At 43.5% G+C, this 17,810-nt stretch overlaps 1 protein-coding gene across 8 annotated transcripts in view; it reads left to right on the top strand.

The window, feature by feature from the left end:
* The first annotated feature begins 273 nt into the window (after window positions 1-273).
* Window positions 274-17,810, top strand: part of YAP1 (Yes1 associated transcriptional regulator) — an 83,702-nt gene continuing 66,165 nt past the window's right edge. For 2 of the 8 annotated variants that reach the window (XM_052670926.1, XM_052670925.1), the window contains exons 1-2: window positions 275-815; window positions 3,197-3,444. In XM_052670926.1, the coding sequence (XP_052526886.1) occupies window positions 498-815; window positions 3,197-3,444 (566 nt within the window). In that variant the 5' untranslated portion in view covers window positions 275-497. Of the gene's footprint in view, window positions 816-3,196; window positions 3,445-17,810 lie in introns of all 8 variants that reach the window. The other 6 variants (XM_052670922.1, XM_052670921.1, XM_052670924.1 and 3 more) reach the window with 5 other exon arrangements.

The following is a 17,810-nucleotide window of genomic DNA, read 5'->3' on the forward strand; positions in this document are numbered from 1 at the left end:
GGGCGGGCGGGCGCGCGGAGAGCGGCGCTGTGCCGGCGGGACGAGCCCGGCCGCAAGGAGACCGCGAGCCGCGCGCCGTGAGAAGAGGGGGGCCGGACGGCTCCCCGTGCTCCGCGGCGCCCGGTGGGCGGGAGGCGGTGCGGGCGGGCGCGAGCAGGAGGGCCGCGCGGCGCAGGGCCGTCTCGGTCGGATACGGTGCGGGCGGGCTCAGAAGGGGCGGAGTCGGCCGCCGAGAGCGATTCGGGCGGGCGTAACTGCGAACTTTTGTTTGGAGTGTTGCGCGAGTTAGTTTCCGCCGCCGGGACGGAGGCGCCGGCCGGGCTGGGCCGGGCTCGGGGCAGCGCCGCGCGGTCGGAGCCGTTTCGCCCGTCCCCGCCGAGGGGTAGGAAGAGCCGGGGACGGCGGGACGAGCCGTGGCGCGGGGCATGCGGGGCCGGCCCCGCGCGCTCTGAGCCGCCGAGCCCCGCGAGGAAGCGCCGGGGGGTCCCGTCGCAGCCATGGATCCCGGGCAGCCCCAGCCGCAGCAGCCGCCGCAGGCGGCGCAGCCCCCGGCCCCGCAGCAGGCGGCCCCGCAGCCCCCGGGCGCGGTGTCGGGAGCTCCGGGAGGCGCCGCGCAGCCGCCGGGCGCGGGCCCCCCTCCGGCGGGGCACCAGATCGTCCATGTGCGGGGCGATTCCGAGACCGACCTGGAGGCGCTCTTCAACGCCGTGATGAACCCCAAGGGCGCCAACGTGCCGCACACGCTGCCCATGCGGCTCCGCAAGCTGCCCGACTCCTTCTTCAAGCCGCCCGAGCCCAAGGCTCACTCCCGCCAGGTAAGGGGGGGCGGCCGGCCCGGCGTTGCGCCGCGATCTCCGATCTCCCTCCTCCCTCTTTCCCTCCCTCCTTCCCTCCGCGCCGCCGCCGGGCTCCTCCCGTGAGTGAGTGAGTGAGTGTGAGTGTGTGTGTGAGTGTTTGGGGGGGCAGGGAATCGGGGCAGGGAAGGGGCCGGGGCGGGAATCCGCCCTCAGTGCGGGCGGGGGGCGCGGGCCGGCTGCGCGCTGCCTTCCTCCGCCTCCTCCTCCTCCTCCTCTCCCCGCTCCCCCCGCCCCTCCGAGGGGCCACCGTCCCGGCCCGGGCTCCGGGCGGCCCTCGGGCTCCGCATCCGCTCCTCGGCCCGGCCGGGGGGAAAGGCGCGGGGAGGCCTCGGAGCGGTGCGGGGAGCGCCGCGATGGAGGGCTCCGATCCGCGCTGCGGGACGGCCCGCCGGCGGGGGGTGTCGTGAGGCCTTGCCAAACTTTTTTTTTTTTTCCCCAAGCAATATGGATGTGGCTCTTCCACCATTTCGTCGCCGCGCTGTGTCGGCTCCGGCCGCGGGGCTCCCGCGTGCCCCGCGATGAGGGCAGCGGCTCTCCGCCGCCGTTCCCCGGTGCCGCTCAGCCGTAACTGCGAAGTAAAGACCTTCTTTCTGAGCTGCAAAGTCGGTTTTGTTGTCGGCCCCTTGGCGCTGTCTGTGCAGCCGGAGCGAAACTCGCTCCGTGTCGCGGCGCCCGCTTCGCGAAGGCCTTCGCTATTGCTGCGATCGCGGCTCCGCTCCCGGCGCTTCGTGCCGCGGCACGGGTTAATTTATTTCCCACCTACTCGAAAAGCAGCCCGGCCTTCGCACCGTGAGACCGGAGGAGGAATAGCAGGGGTGGGGCTGAGCTGCTCCTGTGGTTTTTTTCCTCGCTTCTGAGCTGCAGACTTCCTAATTGCACTCTGAATCCAACAGTGAACAGGGTTCCTTCAGATTGCTCTCGTTGGTGTGAGTTGTATCGCAGTTCGGCTATGCAGAAGTGTAGGCTGCACATGTTAGGCTGCTACTTGTTGCTGTGTCTTAGTAAACACAGTATCTACCTGCAGTTAAATAAGTATCATGTTCAGAAAACATTTAATTTTCATGCAGATGTTGCACTTCTACTTTTGGCTCCGCATTCTCTGTGTGTGCTCCTTCCTTGAGTTCTCATCCCACTCGGGAGTTCCAACAGTGCAACCTTGAGGTCCAGCTGAAGGCAGAGAACCATTACTCCATTGTTGGCCATCTTTTGATAGTTCCAGTTCTCCCTTTTTGTTCATGTGTGACATAAAATATTGTTAATCAGGAAAGGACTTCCTACTTCTCTTTTTCTCAAGAATTAAAGCTCCTCAAATTCCATACAGTTGCATCTCTTACACTGTGCTTAAATGTAAAAGTAAGCTTGCTTGCTCCAATGTAAAAAATGTTGTGTTCACATACAGATGTGTCAAAATATCCCCATAGGAGAGTGTAAGTGGGGCCTCATATGGTGCAATACCGGCATGGAGAGGTGTGGCTGGACTGCTGTGTGCATCTTAGTGCAGGTGGCCGTGTTGTTCTGGGATATCTATGAGATTTAATTAACTGATAAATACACAAAAAAGGATTTAAACCCAGCTTTTAGGTCTGCTTTGTCTTTTTGGCTTTGGACATATATTTCCTAATGCCAAAGAAGCTCTCATGCTTCAGTCTGGCAGTTCTGTGAATGGTCTCTGAGTCACTTCTGATTGACTGGTCAAACAGTTTGCGGAAGCTTTCTTTAGATAAAGCACTGGCAGGCTCTTTGTGAGTGCCCTTAAAGAGCAGTTGGTGTGCAGGTTAGGAAATTCTGCGCTCAGCCTTTTGTAGCTCTGGTGGATGAGTTCAGGAGTTCTCTGTCTCTTGGGGCTCATTGCCATCAACGGACACATCTCTCTTACTTTTCTCTTTGCCCGTTCCTTAAACCCATGCAGAAGGTTTATGTGTGGATGTCCTTGCACCCCACACCCACTTTTCAATAAGGGGATGGAAAATTACCTCCGTCAGCAGAAAGTGATGGTGATGGTGGGTGCAGTCCAGCAATGAGCCACGCAGCGTGCCGTGCTCAGTGTGCTGGCTGTAGGCTGCCTGAAGCCTGCACCAAGGGGCAAGAACTTCAGTTTTCAACACAGAACTTAAAGCAGTTACTGAATACTTACAGTTGATATTTCTTGGCTTGTATGGGGACTTGTCTGATGCAAATTAACCAACTGCAAAATATGCGTAACTTTAGAAAGACCAACTCGGGAATTTCATCTGAAAGATTCCTTGAAAGAGCAGTGCCTTTGGACAGAAATGCAACAGGACAGATGCATTTCTGCTGAAGTACAGAAATCTGAATGGGAATCCTTTCACTCCCGACAGGCCAGCACTGATGCAGGGACAGCAGGAGCCCTGACCCCTCAGCACGTCCGTGCTCATTCCTCTCCAGCATCCCTGCAGCTGGGGGCCGTGTCCCCTGGCACGCTCACACCCTCTGGAGTAGTGACTGGACCTGGAGCGCCGTCTTCTCAGCATCTCCGCCAGTCTTCGTTTGAGATCCCTGATGATGTACCTCTGCCACCGGGCTGGGAGATGGCCAAGACACCATCTGGACAGAGATACTTCCTTAAGTAAGTATACTTTTTTGGTTGTTGTTATTTAAGTATTTGAATTTTTCTTTGAAATACAAGTCTTAAAAACAACCTCCTGATTTTTAGTAGGAGAAAAGATCCTACCACTTAGGAATTCTCCCATATCAGTTCTACTCTGTCTGGAAATTGTGTGATGCTCAATGAGTGTTTATCCCATCATAATCTTGGTTGAAGAATGTTGTCTGTTACATTGTGCACTGAAAACGAGTGAAATGCATGTAGAGATTTTTGAACAACGTGACTCTTCTACTTGCTGGATCTTGCCAGCGTTCTCATTTGGGTCAAAATACATTATACCTTATTTTTATGTTACAGATGTAAAGCTGTAATAAAGTAACTTTAGACTCTGTTGTGGCGGGAACATGTCAGGACTTCTTATTTTATCACTACGTGCAGTTGTGTAAATGCAGAGTCAAAACATTTTTGCCTACTCTATACTCATGAGGACATGAACGTATGTGTTTGATAACAGTATTTGGGTCTGTAACTCTGAACCCATCTGCCTTCCTTGCAGTGAAATGGGAATTGCAGAACTTCTAACGCTGTTTCTTCTTCTGGCTGTGGCTTTTTTGTGCAGTGAAATCAGTACCACCTTCTGTAGAACAGAGGAGAGATGGCATATGCCAGCCACGTGGCAGCCAGACCATTGGGGAGCTTTGGGTTTTCTTTCCATCCCTAGAACAGCAGAAGCTTGTCCTTCATTCTGAAAGCGTGCCCACCAGAACATGTGATTGGCCTTCAGATACTTTGACTGTATTTTGAATATTTTATTGAACTGGAAGGCTCTAAATAATCCATTGTGTGTCGTTTCCAGGGCTGGGAGAGGGGAGAGGCAGCACAGTGTGTTATTTACGTAAAACTTGCTTCTGCCAAATAAAATATCTGTATTCCTACCTTTCTTGCTAAAGCTATCACTGATACAAACTCAGATACTTCAATCAAATGTTGCTTTTAAAACTGATCTGTTGCCTTCAGTAAAAATGGACACTGTAGAATTTCTTAAAACTCTTTCTTATTCCTACAGTGGTGTTTTCATAAGGAGAAATTAATATCACTTATCAGAACCCAAACTGAGTTGCAGCAGTTGTCAAATTGTTTGAGCCTTAATGCCAATTTTTGAAAACAATAATTTTGTGTTAGAAAAGTAAAAATGAGAATTGCAAAGTTGTCAATGATGTGATGCCTTCTTTGCTAGACTTTAACAAATCAGTGTGTTCCAGAATGCATTCTTCAGTGGGCACAAGTAGAATTTTGGGAACAATGCAAGTTTGTGCCATTCGAGATTGGTAGCTGGTTGGGCCTTGAGGAAAGCACAGGCTGAGTTCTTCAGTGAAAAGCAGGTTTAGTTGTTTTGACTGTGCTGGTGAAAACTCTTTAAGAGCAGCTTACCAGTCACGAAAGCAGTTGTTTTCAAGTTTGCTGTCACAATTGTTTCTGATAACATTTTTTTAAAAAGTAGAGCAATTTGAGAGGTGCAAAGTGTCTTTAAGTAAAAAGTTGATTTTGTTGTTGATTTTTTTTTTTTTTTAATTGTGGCTATTGAAGTGAAATTAGTGACAGTTTTGATCTTGGAAAGCTTTTCTGCAGTTTCATTATTACCACCAAAAAATCTTTTCCTTTTTTTTGCAAGCTTTTTTTGTCCTCTCTTGGTGTTCTGGTATCCATTTCAAAGGATCAGGTTTCAACAAGAACAATAAAGAGCCTGAGACTGGAAAGTACACACAAGTCTGGCAAACTCATCTGCATGAGCAAGATCGTTTGTTCTCAATCAGACATCCAAAGTAAATGATTGAAAGAGCTGCTAGCTGTGAAGGATGTGTCTTGAAGGGGAAAGGAGTGGAAACAAACCAGGTTGTTAGGAGTGAAAATAAAGGCTGTACTTTCTGAACCTCTCCCTGCTGGGTCACATGCTGACCTTGGAGATTTTAAACAGCTTAATGGGCTGTTTTCTTTTGGCTTTCCTTGGGTGATGCTGTGGTATGGGAGAGTCTAATGAGGACAGTTCTGAAGACTGTTACGTTCTGTTCGCCAAGCGTTGTTGCCCCTAAAAGGTCGTTCAGTGCTGTCTGCAGGTGAGATCCCCTAACTTCATTGGAGTCCGTTAAGATTTGTATAAAAGAAAAATAACAAAGCAAATGTTTTGCTAGCATTCGATTTTTAAGAAGTTCAAAGAAATTTTAAGTAGAAAGTTTATGTTTCAGGAGTCTTTTTTTCAAGTGTTGAGTGACAAGTTCTGTCTCAAGTGTGCAAACCTGTTACAATCATGTCTCGTCTGGTTGTGCCTTAAGCTTCTGCTCAGAGCACGAGGACTGAAATTCCTGAAGCTGAATAAATGTGATGTGATTCCTTCTACCATATGCTGATTTTTCAGCCTCTTCCAAGCATTCAGCTGCGTTGCTCTTTGTTTCCATTTGTTCTGTAGCCACTGTGTGAACAGTCTGGTAATCAAGCTCTAGAAAGATCTTTGCAGAATAGGTAATGGTAATAGATTTTTTCCAGATGTCAGTAGGCCTTATGGTTATAGTTATCATAATATGCTATATTGCAAATAGAATAATGTAAAACTGAGAATTGTACTGCAAAGATTTTAGTCACTTCCACTAATCAGTGGGTCAAAGTGGATGCCCCATCCCTAGAGGCTTTCAGAGCCAGGCTGGATGTGGCTCTGGGCAGCCTGATCTGGTGAAATAATAGTAGGAATGGGGAAGAAAATAGCTGTTTGGCCAAATAACTGTGTATGTGTGTGTAGGTAGGATACACAACACACACATTAGTACATGTTAAAGTAGGGTGAGAGTTGTAGTATAGGATCTGGGAAGTCAGTCTGTCATCCAGACAAATAAACCCCGTTATGTCCGAATGCTCAGCATAAGATTTGCCGGAATTCCAGTCCTCAGTGCTCATCTCATTGTTATGACAGCAACTCTTGAGTATAATTTTCCGTTGGTGGAAATGCAGATTTTGGTAAAACTATCCTTATTTTTTTTTAAACTGAAACTGCTGCTTACACAGAACTGATCAGTTGAGACTCGCCTGGTTTGTGAGCGGTCACATCTGAGTCATCTCAGCATTGCAGTGCAGTACACTTCAGCCCATTCTTAAGCATGCCATAAAGGAGGCTTGCTTGGTTTCTGTGGCGATGTCAACTGCATTGCTTTTTAACCACTTCCTGCTCGCCAGCTGCTGGTTGACATTTCGGTGAACTACAGAGGAAGATAGCGGGTCACTCTAGGCAAAAGATAACGTGCTGGGGGAAACACAGACAGCAACTTCCAGAAAGAAGAAATCTGGGTATGTTCAGGTTCAGAATTACTGTTGTATAGTTTTAACTTAGTGTGATGCTTTCGATTCTTACAAAGGTTGTGCAACGCTTTGCATTTCGTAGTGCGAAGGAAAGTTAACTGATTGTCCAGCAAACAAGTCTTGTAATTACTTTTCCTACAGGAAGTAGTTCTTGCAAGCAGTTTATCAACAACTTCCTATTTTTTTTCTGTGAAGTGTTGAATGACTTCCTGAGGGAGGCCAAGGTGGTTTTCATTAGTATCTGTGGGTGTGATGGAGGTGTTTACCCATCTGGCAGAAGCCTTGGAAATAGATGGTTGTTACACATTTCTCACCTGCTTCATACAGAGGCATGGCTGGGTGGAGCCAAGCAGAATGGTTTTGAGATAGCAAGGAGGTTTGTTGATAACTTGTTTTCTTTCTTTAACTCGTGGGACCCCAAGTATACACGAGTGTTTTGTCCTACATGAGAAGTAACCAGCAGTGCTGTTACATTTCTTTCACATCTCTATTTTTGTTCCTATCTGGAGCCAGCCGTGACAGCTGTACCATCTGCGCCTTTCTTCCTGCTCTTCCTCAGCTCACCAGACTAATCTTCTTCATCCAGGGCAGAAAATCTCTACTGGAATTGTTGCTGCCACACTTGTGCATTTTACCGAGCACCAATGTGTGCGTGTTTGGAATCATCAGTTACTGGGAGCTCTCGTGTTTATGGCTCTGCGGTTCAAATTAGTTAGACAGTAAAAGAGCTGTACTGTTGGAAACCAAAGCCGCAACCACTGCTTTTGATGAGTTTGACTAATTTTTGTACTTTTTAGCTTAAAAAGAAGTTGAAGGCTTTTGCTGTTTGCTGAATGTCAAAGTAATTTTATTTTGGTATTGGTGGATTACGAAAACATTCAGGTCATTGACTGACAAAAAAAAAAATGAATCCAAGAGATTTGAGGAAAATAGTCACTGCCACTTTCAAACATAGCTAAAGAAGAGAGATATGAGCTAAAAGGCTTTTAAAGTAGTGCAGAATGTGGTCTGTTGGCTTTTTTTGACAATTTTTAGATTTTTGGTCTTGGAACATCAGTACTAAGTGCATATTTTTCCTTCTGCCTGTTACTTGAGTTCTTAAATCTGTTCTTTGAGAGAACCACGATACTAACTATTCTGAACACGTACTGGAGATTTCTGTATCTTTAAAAGGGAGAAAGAAGAAGGGCAAACCTTCCTGATTAGTGTTAATACTGCGACTGGGAGGAGGATGAAAGTGCACCTCCAGTTCAGCCAGTTCAGAGAACGCGCAGGCAGCTTAGTGGGTGGGCATCAGTGAAAGGCATGGCCCACAGTGCTTTTCTTGTGCTTGGCTTTGTTTTGCTTAAGAAAAATTGCAGATGTACTGCATGATAGTATCTTTGCATTCAGTACCCTTCCATACAAGATAATTTCATAAGACTGTTCCAAAAACAGTTTTAATAAACTGTTGTGATTTTATGTAAACAGAAAACGTACTCTGTGGTTTTCACTAATATATTTTTCTTTTATTTATAAGTGTATCAATATTAATCATGCTCAGAAGAAAACAGAACTGGAGAGAAATACAGAATTTGTGGCAGCTGTAAGATAACAATTAAAGTTTCTGAGGAATTTTTTTAATTGTCTGCTGTTCTGTACTCTTCTTCCTCCCTCAGGTTTTGCCTCTCAGTAGTATCTCTGTTAATAATCTTTTGTGCGTAAGTGTCTGATTCAGTGCCTATTGAAACTTTTCCATGGCTTCTAAAAGGCACTGGATCACACTTGTGCTGAGAGCTGCTAATGCTGGAGGGAAGCGTGGGCCAGCTGCAGGAAATGGTGAATGTAATTCTTCCAGATCTAGATAGGATCTGAGTGCACGCACTGGAGAGAGAAGGCAGCACCGTACCTGGCAGAGCAAGATTGTATTAACACGGTTTTCATTAAGATGGAAAAAGGTGGTTGTTTCAAATATCAAGCATAAAAACTAAGCCTTTCAACTTCTGTTATGGAACTGGGCAGAATTGCCTCTTATTTTGCTACTGAGAACACCAATGTAATTTTTTTTTTTGTATTCTTCAAATACATAATACTGCTTTGTAGTCATGCTCACCTATCTCCTACATCTGATTTGAGATGTTTTATCTTAATGTGGTCTGAAAACTGTAATACATTGACAGCTGTAATCATGATTCTAGATCTTTATTAACCATTTTCTTTTAATGACAAATCTTAGAGACTCTCTGATTAGTATTTAAAGGCTTCTACTACTGGTTTAATTAGAATTCCATATTTAAAAAGCATGCTTCTTCTATTCCAGTTTTAAAGATTTTGTCAAGTTCTGTTTTCTTAAAAGAAGTAATAGCATCAAGCTCTGTGGGAGCAATTGTACCACTGTGGAATGCTCAGCAATTGACCTCTTCTTAATACAAACAAGAATCCAATACCAATCAAGATGAGCATCTTCCAGACTCTCTTATCCTTTCATACCCTTTCTTATTGTGAATGTTGAAGATGACAAAGAACTGCAGTCATTTGTTTTTGTTTTTTTTTTGTAGTCATCTCCTTTATGGCATAGGGTAATCTGCAACCTATTAGTCTCATCATGAACATTTCCATTCACTGGAAAGCAGTAAGATAATGGAATGTTGTTCATTTGAAATCTCCTGTGAAACCCAGACAGACGCCTGCCCCCCCCCCCCACTTTTTATCAGAGCTATTCCTAATGGGTAAATGCAGTTGAACTCCTGAGTGGCATGTGGAAAAAATCATGCCTACTTTTACAACGTTTGTCTCTTGCTCCCTTATTTCTCCTTTTCTACAAGTGAGAAAAATCAGTAGGTGTAAAATTCCAAAGGCAAAGCCCTGAGCTTGTGGCACATCAGCTGCGTATTTTTAAAAGCTAACACAGAGCAAGCAGAATTTTCACTCGAGTTTATCCATTCCTGCAGCAGACTCTCAGACTAAGTAACTTGTTAGCACTGGGTACGCTGGAATGCCTGACTGCAGGACCTCAATGGGTCACATGTAGTGGGAAAGCAGAATATTTGATCCTAGTTTGCTCCTGAGGAAACGCTTCCGTGTATTGGACGCCAGCAGTAATCGGATGATGCCCAGGAGATGAAGATTTGTTACTTGGTGTTGAAATGTAATATTAACTATTAAAAGAAGTCAATATTAACTGCAAGCAGATTGAGTTCGGCTCTTGATTTGGAATGGATGCATAGATCCTCCCTTATCCAACCAAAGGAAAAAAACAAAATTGAGGTAAATGACCATGGAGAGATGTCAACCAAAATAGGGATGATTCTCCTGTTCTTGTATGTGGCCAGACCACTGCATGTGTTTATCTTCACAGATGGGAGCAAATTCAGATGATGTAATTAGATTTTGTTTAACCTCTTGAAACTGATAGCTTACTCAGTTCTTCTATTAACTTTCTTTCCTAGTGTTTTTGTGAATTCCAATGTAATTACATTTGCTGTTTGTACAATACAAGCATACATAAGCAGTAAAATTTGTTAATGGTGGAACTCACTGTCTTTTGCTATTTTGTATAAGCAATTTGTAAAAAAAAAAAAATATATATATATATATATATATATATATTTCTCCCCTCTTTGGTTTTGGTTCTTCTTGTTTGTGTGTGTTTTTTTTTTTCCAATCAGGCTGTGTGTAATTATGTAAGCCCCCATACTTTTAAATGGCCTGGCATCTTTGGCAATTCTTTGAGAAAATTTCATTTGGTTGCATGCAGGGAATTTAGAAAGCTGTCTGTGTGCAGCAGTCCTCTGGCAAGTGCCCCACAGATGTGGTGAGGAACACAGAAGCACAGGGTGGCTGCGGCCAGCATGGACTGATGGCTCCATCTGCCCCAAAGCCTGTTCCAGCATAACAAGACTGTGTCACTGTTTCATGGCCTCCTGAAGTGCTTCTTGGAGTCTCTTCTCTGGGATTCACTCAGCTGGGATTTAATCTGTTCGCTGTTACTGCAGGCTGTGTTTCAGGGAAGTAAAGCTAGGTAACATGAAGCTTCCTTGCAGAGTAAGATCTTACCAGTATACTGCCTGTCTGTCATGGATGTTGCTAAGGAAACAAAGCTGTCTTGAAAACAGTCTTGGACTTTGCTTTAATTTTACTAATGAGACTTTGCTGTGTCATAGTGAAAGACCAGATCGCTTTTGTTGAGACTCTGGCATGCTGTTTGCTAGCTCAGTGCAGTGTTAGCACTAAGTTTAGTTATTGATTATTACACTGAGGTTGTGAATCCAGAGTTTTTTTTTTTTCCTTCTGAACTGTTTTATAGGGAAGTCAAATAAAGGTCATTTACTATTGCTAGTTTATCTCTAAGCAGTTCTGATTTATGGAGAGCTTTCTTGGTACTCTGTCTGTAAGAAGAGTTTATTTAAATAGTTACTGCTTCAAGGATGCCTTTTCTTTTCTAATTACTTGTTGTAACTGAATTGTTAAGTAAACTTTTCCTATTTCTGGACATGTTGTAAAATTAGACATTTATAACATACTAACACATTATATGAAAGCAAACAAGCACAGGTTGTATCTGCAGAATGGAATTCTTTGAGTAAAGGGGGACAAAAGAGCAACTCAATAGGTGAGTTTTCATATTAAATATGTTTTCCTCACAGCTTCTCAAAAAATCTTTTCTATTCTGACGTTCATTGTTTAAAAGTTTGGTTGGCATATTCTGTAATTATGCTCATTCTAACATCTGATCTCTTCAGAGCACAAAGGAACTTCCTTCCACTCTTACTGAATGTATAGCATAGTTGATGTAGATGTAAATGTCCAGTATATACACAATTAATGGTGTGTTTTAAATGTTCTGTTATTAGGAAAACTTTATCAGAGTAAACAGCTTTGCCCTGAATTAAGGATATGGAATGAGGTGTATTTACAAAAGTGTAATCTGAAGTGTTAAAGGTTGTTAGGCAGAAAATGTGAAACTGAAGAATTGTGGCCAACAAAACTTTTCTTGGAGTGAAGACTGGTAAAAATATTTTGTGGAGGAAGTCTTGCTGTTGAAACAAAATGGAAGTAGACTGTGTGGTACAGTGCAGATTGTTTGCCTTTCGAGACAGTGCTCTGCTTTTTGATCTCTGGCTGGAGTTTCAAAATGCAACAGTGGTTCCATATCGGATGTGAATCTTCTCAGTCTGGCAGCTTAGATATGATCTTCTATATCCGACTTTATAGGCCATTCATAGATACATAAGGAAAAAATACATATGCCTATGAAGAAAAAAGAAACTGTTGCATTTTAAGCGTCCCTTCTGTGCTTGTCTTTAGGTCAGGATGAATTACATTTGTTTAACAGTAAAAGGTTTTAAAGGCTTGCAGTCTTAGTGAGATCAGTGAACAGTGCGTTCCATGGTTACAATGCTTTGTACACAAGAGCCTGACTAAGCTAAAATTGCCTGCATTCTAGTTTGCATCCAGATAGATTTCTAAGAGCTGTTTCTTAGACTGCTGTTGACATAATTACATGTCATCAGTGTAGACCTATGCTTCATTTTCCTGCTTCTGTCCCTAAGTACACATGTACTTAATTTCTTAACTCTTCAATCCAGTGAGTTACAGATTTGGAGTGAAGGAAGTGTTCACTTTCATAACTGGTCTTTCAGGTTTTCCATTCTTAAGGGAATCATACTTTGAAGCTGTCCTGAAGGAGAACTAAGATATTGGAACCAAATAATTATTAGTTCATAGAGGACAGGAACTTTCAGATCTGTAGGATTAAGAGAACTCTTACAGTCTGTATGCTTGTGGGCTTTTTTATTGTGGTTTTTACTGTAATGACTAATAACTGGAAAAAAGATCTGTTGTATGTTTTACAATATCCTGATAATTTAGTCACTGGTTAGGTCATAAGGAAGACAAAATGTGAAATGGACCTTAAACAGTTGGTTAAGAATTAACATTTTAGCCTATCTATTAGCAGGGTCAAAGGAAAACTTAATTATATTCATCAGAAATATTCTGCAACTCATATTTCTGCTTTTTTAATATAATTATTTATTAAATGAATTGGTGGCTCCTAACACGATCAGCTTTGTGTTATGGATATTTGCTGAGGAATTTGGACAGTTGTGTGTGGAAAAGTGTCCAGGAAAAAAATATTCTTCTGTTTAAAAGTTGTGGCCTCCATTGTCCATCTCCTTAAAGTTGCATTGGAATAGGAGTGGGCAGAAGTTTGTTTCTTCTGGTGCAGCAGTTAGTGTGCCTTTTGCTCAAGGCTGCAGTTTGAAATCTGTTTATGCTGTGATGGTGAACGACGCAGAGGTCGCCTGTGAGCTTTAACTGATTCTCTGCAGTCCTTCTGCAGTAGGAGTGTAGACTTAGTGCCAACTTCTGCCCCTTCTGAATGCCTTCAAATGCTTGCTCCGTGAAACTGAAGGAGGAGGATTTTAAGTGCTTTCTAAACCAAGGTCACAGCTAACTTATTGAACTGGTGAGGGACTTCAGTACAGTGAAAATGCTGGCTTTTGTAATGGGTAGACTTTACATAAATAAACTTAATTGAAAAACTGCTTCATCTCCAAAAGAAGCCACTGAGCATGTTTTTGTGTACACAGAACAAATTTGTATGAGATTGGTTTGAAATGTGTGAGATTCTGGTTCTGATGCTTGTTGCTTTGTCAAGATCTGCACATAATTTTTCTGTAACTTTGTAAAATTGTTTATGAGCTATCTACAGAATTACATTTGCTTATATGTGATGCTTTTAATTAATGTAGAATCACAGAATCGTTAAGGTTGGAAGAGACCCTAAGACCATCTAGTGCAACCATCCAATGCTGCCCACTAAACCATGTTCCTTAATACCAGATCTATGCATTTCTTGGATGTCTCCAGGACAGACACTCAACCACCTCCATGGGCAGCACATTTCAGTGCCTGACCCCTCTTTTGGAGAATTTTTTCCTAATATCCAACATGAACCTTCCCTGGCATAACTTGAGACCATTCCATCTTGTCCTATTGCTAGTTAAATGGGAGAAGAGGCCAACCCCCACCTCACCACAACCTCCCTTCAGGTAGTTGTAGAGTGATAAGGTCTCCCTTGAGCCTCCTCTTTTCCAGACTGAATAGTCCAGTTTTCTCAGCCATTCCTCATAAGACTTGTGCTCCAGACCCCTGACCCACTTCCTTACCCTTCTCTGAATGTGCTCCAGGGCTTCAATATCTTGTAGTGAGGGCCCAGCACTGAACACAGACAGTATTTGAGGTACAGCCACACCAGAACTGAGTACAGAAGGATGATCGCTTCCCTGCTCCTACTGGCTACAGTATTTCTGATACAAGCCAGGGTACTATTGGCCTACTTGGCCACCCGGGTACACTGATGGCTCATGTCCAGCTGAGCATTGACCTACAGCCCCAGGTTCTTTTCCTCTGCACAGTCTTCTAGCTGCTCTGTCCCAAGCCTGTAGTGTTGCCTGGATTGTTATGACTTAATAGGACATGGTGCTTGGTCTTCTTGATCTTAATTCCATTGGCCTCAGCCCATCAGTTCAACCTGTCCAGATCCCTCTATAGGACCTTTCTATTCTCAGACAGATTAATACTTCCCTGCAGCTTGGTGTCGTTTGCTAACTTACTGAGGGTATACTCAATCCTTCCATTCAGAATCAATGAAGATATTAAACAGGATAGGCCCCAGTACCTTTGGGAGCACCACCTGTGACCAGTCATCAGCTGGGTTTCATTCCATCCACCATTACTATCTGGGCCTCACTCTCTAGCCAGTTCTTTACCCAGCAAAGAGTGTACCTGCCCAGGCCATGAGCTTCCAGCCTCTACAGGAGCATACTGTGGGAGATAGTGTCTAAGGCTTTGCTGATGTCTAGGTAGGCTGCATCATTATTTGCCAGGTTGGTCACCTTGTCATAGGAGGAGATCAGATTGGTTAAGCAGGACCTGCCTTTCATGAACCCATGCTGGCTGGGCCTGATCCTCCGACTGTCCCACATGGGCTGTGCGATAGCAATCAATAAGATCTGTTTCATAACCTTCACTACCATTGAGGTAAGGCTGACATGCCTGTAGTTTCCCAGGTCCTCCTCACAACCCTTGTAGATAGAAGTTATGTTGGCAAGCCTCCAATCCTCTGGGACCTCTCTGGTTGAGCAGCAGTGCTGATAGGTGGTGGAAAGCTTGATAGTCACCTCTGCCAGCTCCTTCAGCACACTCGGGTGGATGTCACCTGGCTCCATGGACTTGTGACGGACCACATGGAGTAGCAAGTCTGACTCTGTATCGTGAGGGGTTCATTCTCTCCATCGCAGACTTCTTGAGAAGTAGCTGGTCGGTAGCATCCGCCTACCTCTATAGGTACTTATACTTGGTCTGTGTTGCCCCTACTGCGGTTGTGATCAGAGGGTATGAGCACTGAGGATAATATTCAGTTACTTACCCACTGTTGATTAAAATAGCACAGTCCCACCTACTGTGTTTGGGTCCATGTGTGTATGCTTGATTTAGTCAAACTGAGATGCTTTTTGTGTAAAAGAAGATGATGTGGTTCAGTTCTCAACTTCCATCTACAATCTTTGTCTGTTTTGCTAGCTACAGAAAATTAAATAAGATGTGAATTCTCGGAAGCATGCGCTTCGTCAAAATGATGGGTCCAAAAAGAAAAGTTTAATATTAAAAAAAAAAAAAAAAAAAAGTTATACAGGCTGTAGTGCTTCAGCAACTGGTGCCCATCCCATAGTTGTGCCTCCTAAGCCATCTTTCCACTTTGACTTCGACAGGTCTTTCTACTAAAGAGAAAACGTTTGTCTGCCAAAGCGATTGGGCTGCTTAGCTCCTGTCCAGCATTGCAGATGAACTGAGAACCTGCTAGCCGTTACTCTGTAGCAGTTTCTACTGAGCCAGTATTTGGCTTGTGACAGACACAGGAGTGCTGACCTCATAATCAGATGGCGACGTTGCTTTGTTTCATATATGCATTTTTATGTAATGTGTCTAAGGTGTAAATATAGTGATTACGTAAAGGAAATACATTGGAAGGTGCATGGTTGGCTTGGAAATAGGAATGCTGGCAGTATAGAGGCATTTACAAGTAGCTATTCTAAGTTTTATCTGCTGTTCTCAATAGGATGTTCAGGTTTTAAAACTGAGCCCTGCCAGTTTTGCTCCTGTACAAAAGCATATCTGTAAACATACCCGTGCTGATTCAGACCAAGTGCACGTCCAGCACAGTTTCTTGTTCCTGGCAAGTTGTCATGAGCAAATTTCTAGGAAGGACAAAGAGCAGGGTAAGTATACGTGGTACCATCACTGTGTGCTTTTCCAGTTTACAACTATCATTTCAGGAGTATCGTGATCCAGGCACGATTTCTGTCTAGCTCTATTCTCCAAGACTTGTGCTGTCTTCTCTTGACACCATGTGAACTTTTAGCATCTACTCTACACTTTGGCAAGAAATCTCACTGGTCATCTATCCGGTGCATGAAGAAATGCCTTTTTCAGTTCTAAACTTGGCTCCTATCAGCTTCAGTCAGTAGTGCTCAGTTCTTATTTTGGAAGTGACAGTGAACAGTTGATGCTTGTCTGTGCTTGTCAGGATTGATCTTGTATTCTGCAAATTATCTTTTCTAAATCTTTTCAGCAAATATACTAGTATACAGGCTCCTGTGGAAGTGGATTTTCTTTTTCTTTTTCTTTTTTTTTTTTTTAACTTACTGTTACTAATCAGATCAGATCTCCTAGTCACCAATTTGGGAAATGTAATGCCTGCTATGATTATGTCTCCAGAATTTTGAGTCTTCTGCATGAACTCTGGGATGCGAAGACTTAATGTTGGTGTGTTCACCTTCTAAAGCAAAGATCTTCTGTACTTGCTTCGACTTTGTGTGGGAGCTGCTCCAACAAAAGTGAAGTATGGTGATGTGATAAAATGATGTATTGTTTATATCATTTAAAAAAAAAATCCATGAAGGATTCATTTCTAGAATGGAATATCTACCATTTAGCTGCTACTAACAATGTGTAAGTTTCTAATTGACTGTACATTATATTGACTGTCACTGAAGTAAGTGATACCAAGGTATTTGGAAGGTGGGCAAAATATATATCTTGAGAAATTCAAGTACAGGTGAGATGGAAGCTTTCTTCTCCCAGCTGTGAAAGTTGATTAATTTTGCTTGGGAGCTTTCCGTTGTTCTTCCATTAATGTGCTCATTCAGAAAATGGTTCTCTCCAACAGAGTGAAGCCTTTAGTGCAGGTCCTGATGAGCAACTCACACCTAATGACTTTTAAAATGAGATGTAGCTTCTCTTCTAACCAAGTGCATGAAGTAGCATACATCTGGATAGGATTTTTCGGGTCATTTGTATTTTAAGTGCAGTAAATTAAGAAACTTTATCACTGTTTGATGTACAAACATATAGCATTGTGTGGTGGCATCCCACTTTGCATCTTGCACAGAATAAGTTGTTCAAATGATTTCTGTACTCCACAGTCTTGCATATGCTTTCCTGGAATGCTTGATTGATATATATCAGTTCTCTGGGTTTATGCCTGTTATTGTAACCATACTAAGGCAGTTTGTTTTAATTTACTTGAAGCTCTGGCAGGTTCCTGGATATGCAGCTTGGTAATCACATTTCACCTAGCACGTGAAATGGTTCTTAAATGATCAGTGCTGTGTGTTTTAAGTCATAATAACAGGGAATTGTAGAAGAAATTGCTACTTGTTTATGAAATCATCCTCCGTATTTGTACTGTTGGTGTACTGTAATTATGAGTTTCTGGACTAGACAGAATAGAGAAAAGCGTAAATCCACTGACAAGTGTGCCCTTAGTTTTTAATGTGTTAAAAAAAGTCTTAAAGTGTAACCTCACAGCTGAATTCAGTGCGAGGGTTCCAGCAGGGTTTGTATAGTGCAAGGTGTCTGCAGTTAAACACATACATAGCAGTTACGTTTGCCAAGGTACTTGGGTCCTGATCTGTGCTTCTTGTTGCTACAATTACTCTTCATTTTTTCCTGTAAGTCAGTGGAGGGGGGGGGGGCACAGTGCACAGGGTAGGAATAAA

This window comes from Tympanuchus pallidicinctus, unplaced genomic scaffold (genome assembly GCF_026119805.1).
Source record: "Tympanuchus pallidicinctus isolate F22 unplaced genomic scaffold, pur_lepc_1.0 scaffold11, whole genome shotgun sequence".
Lineage (NCBI taxonomy): Eukaryota > Metazoa > Chordata > Aves > Galliformes > Phasianidae > Tympanuchus > Tympanuchus pallidicinctus.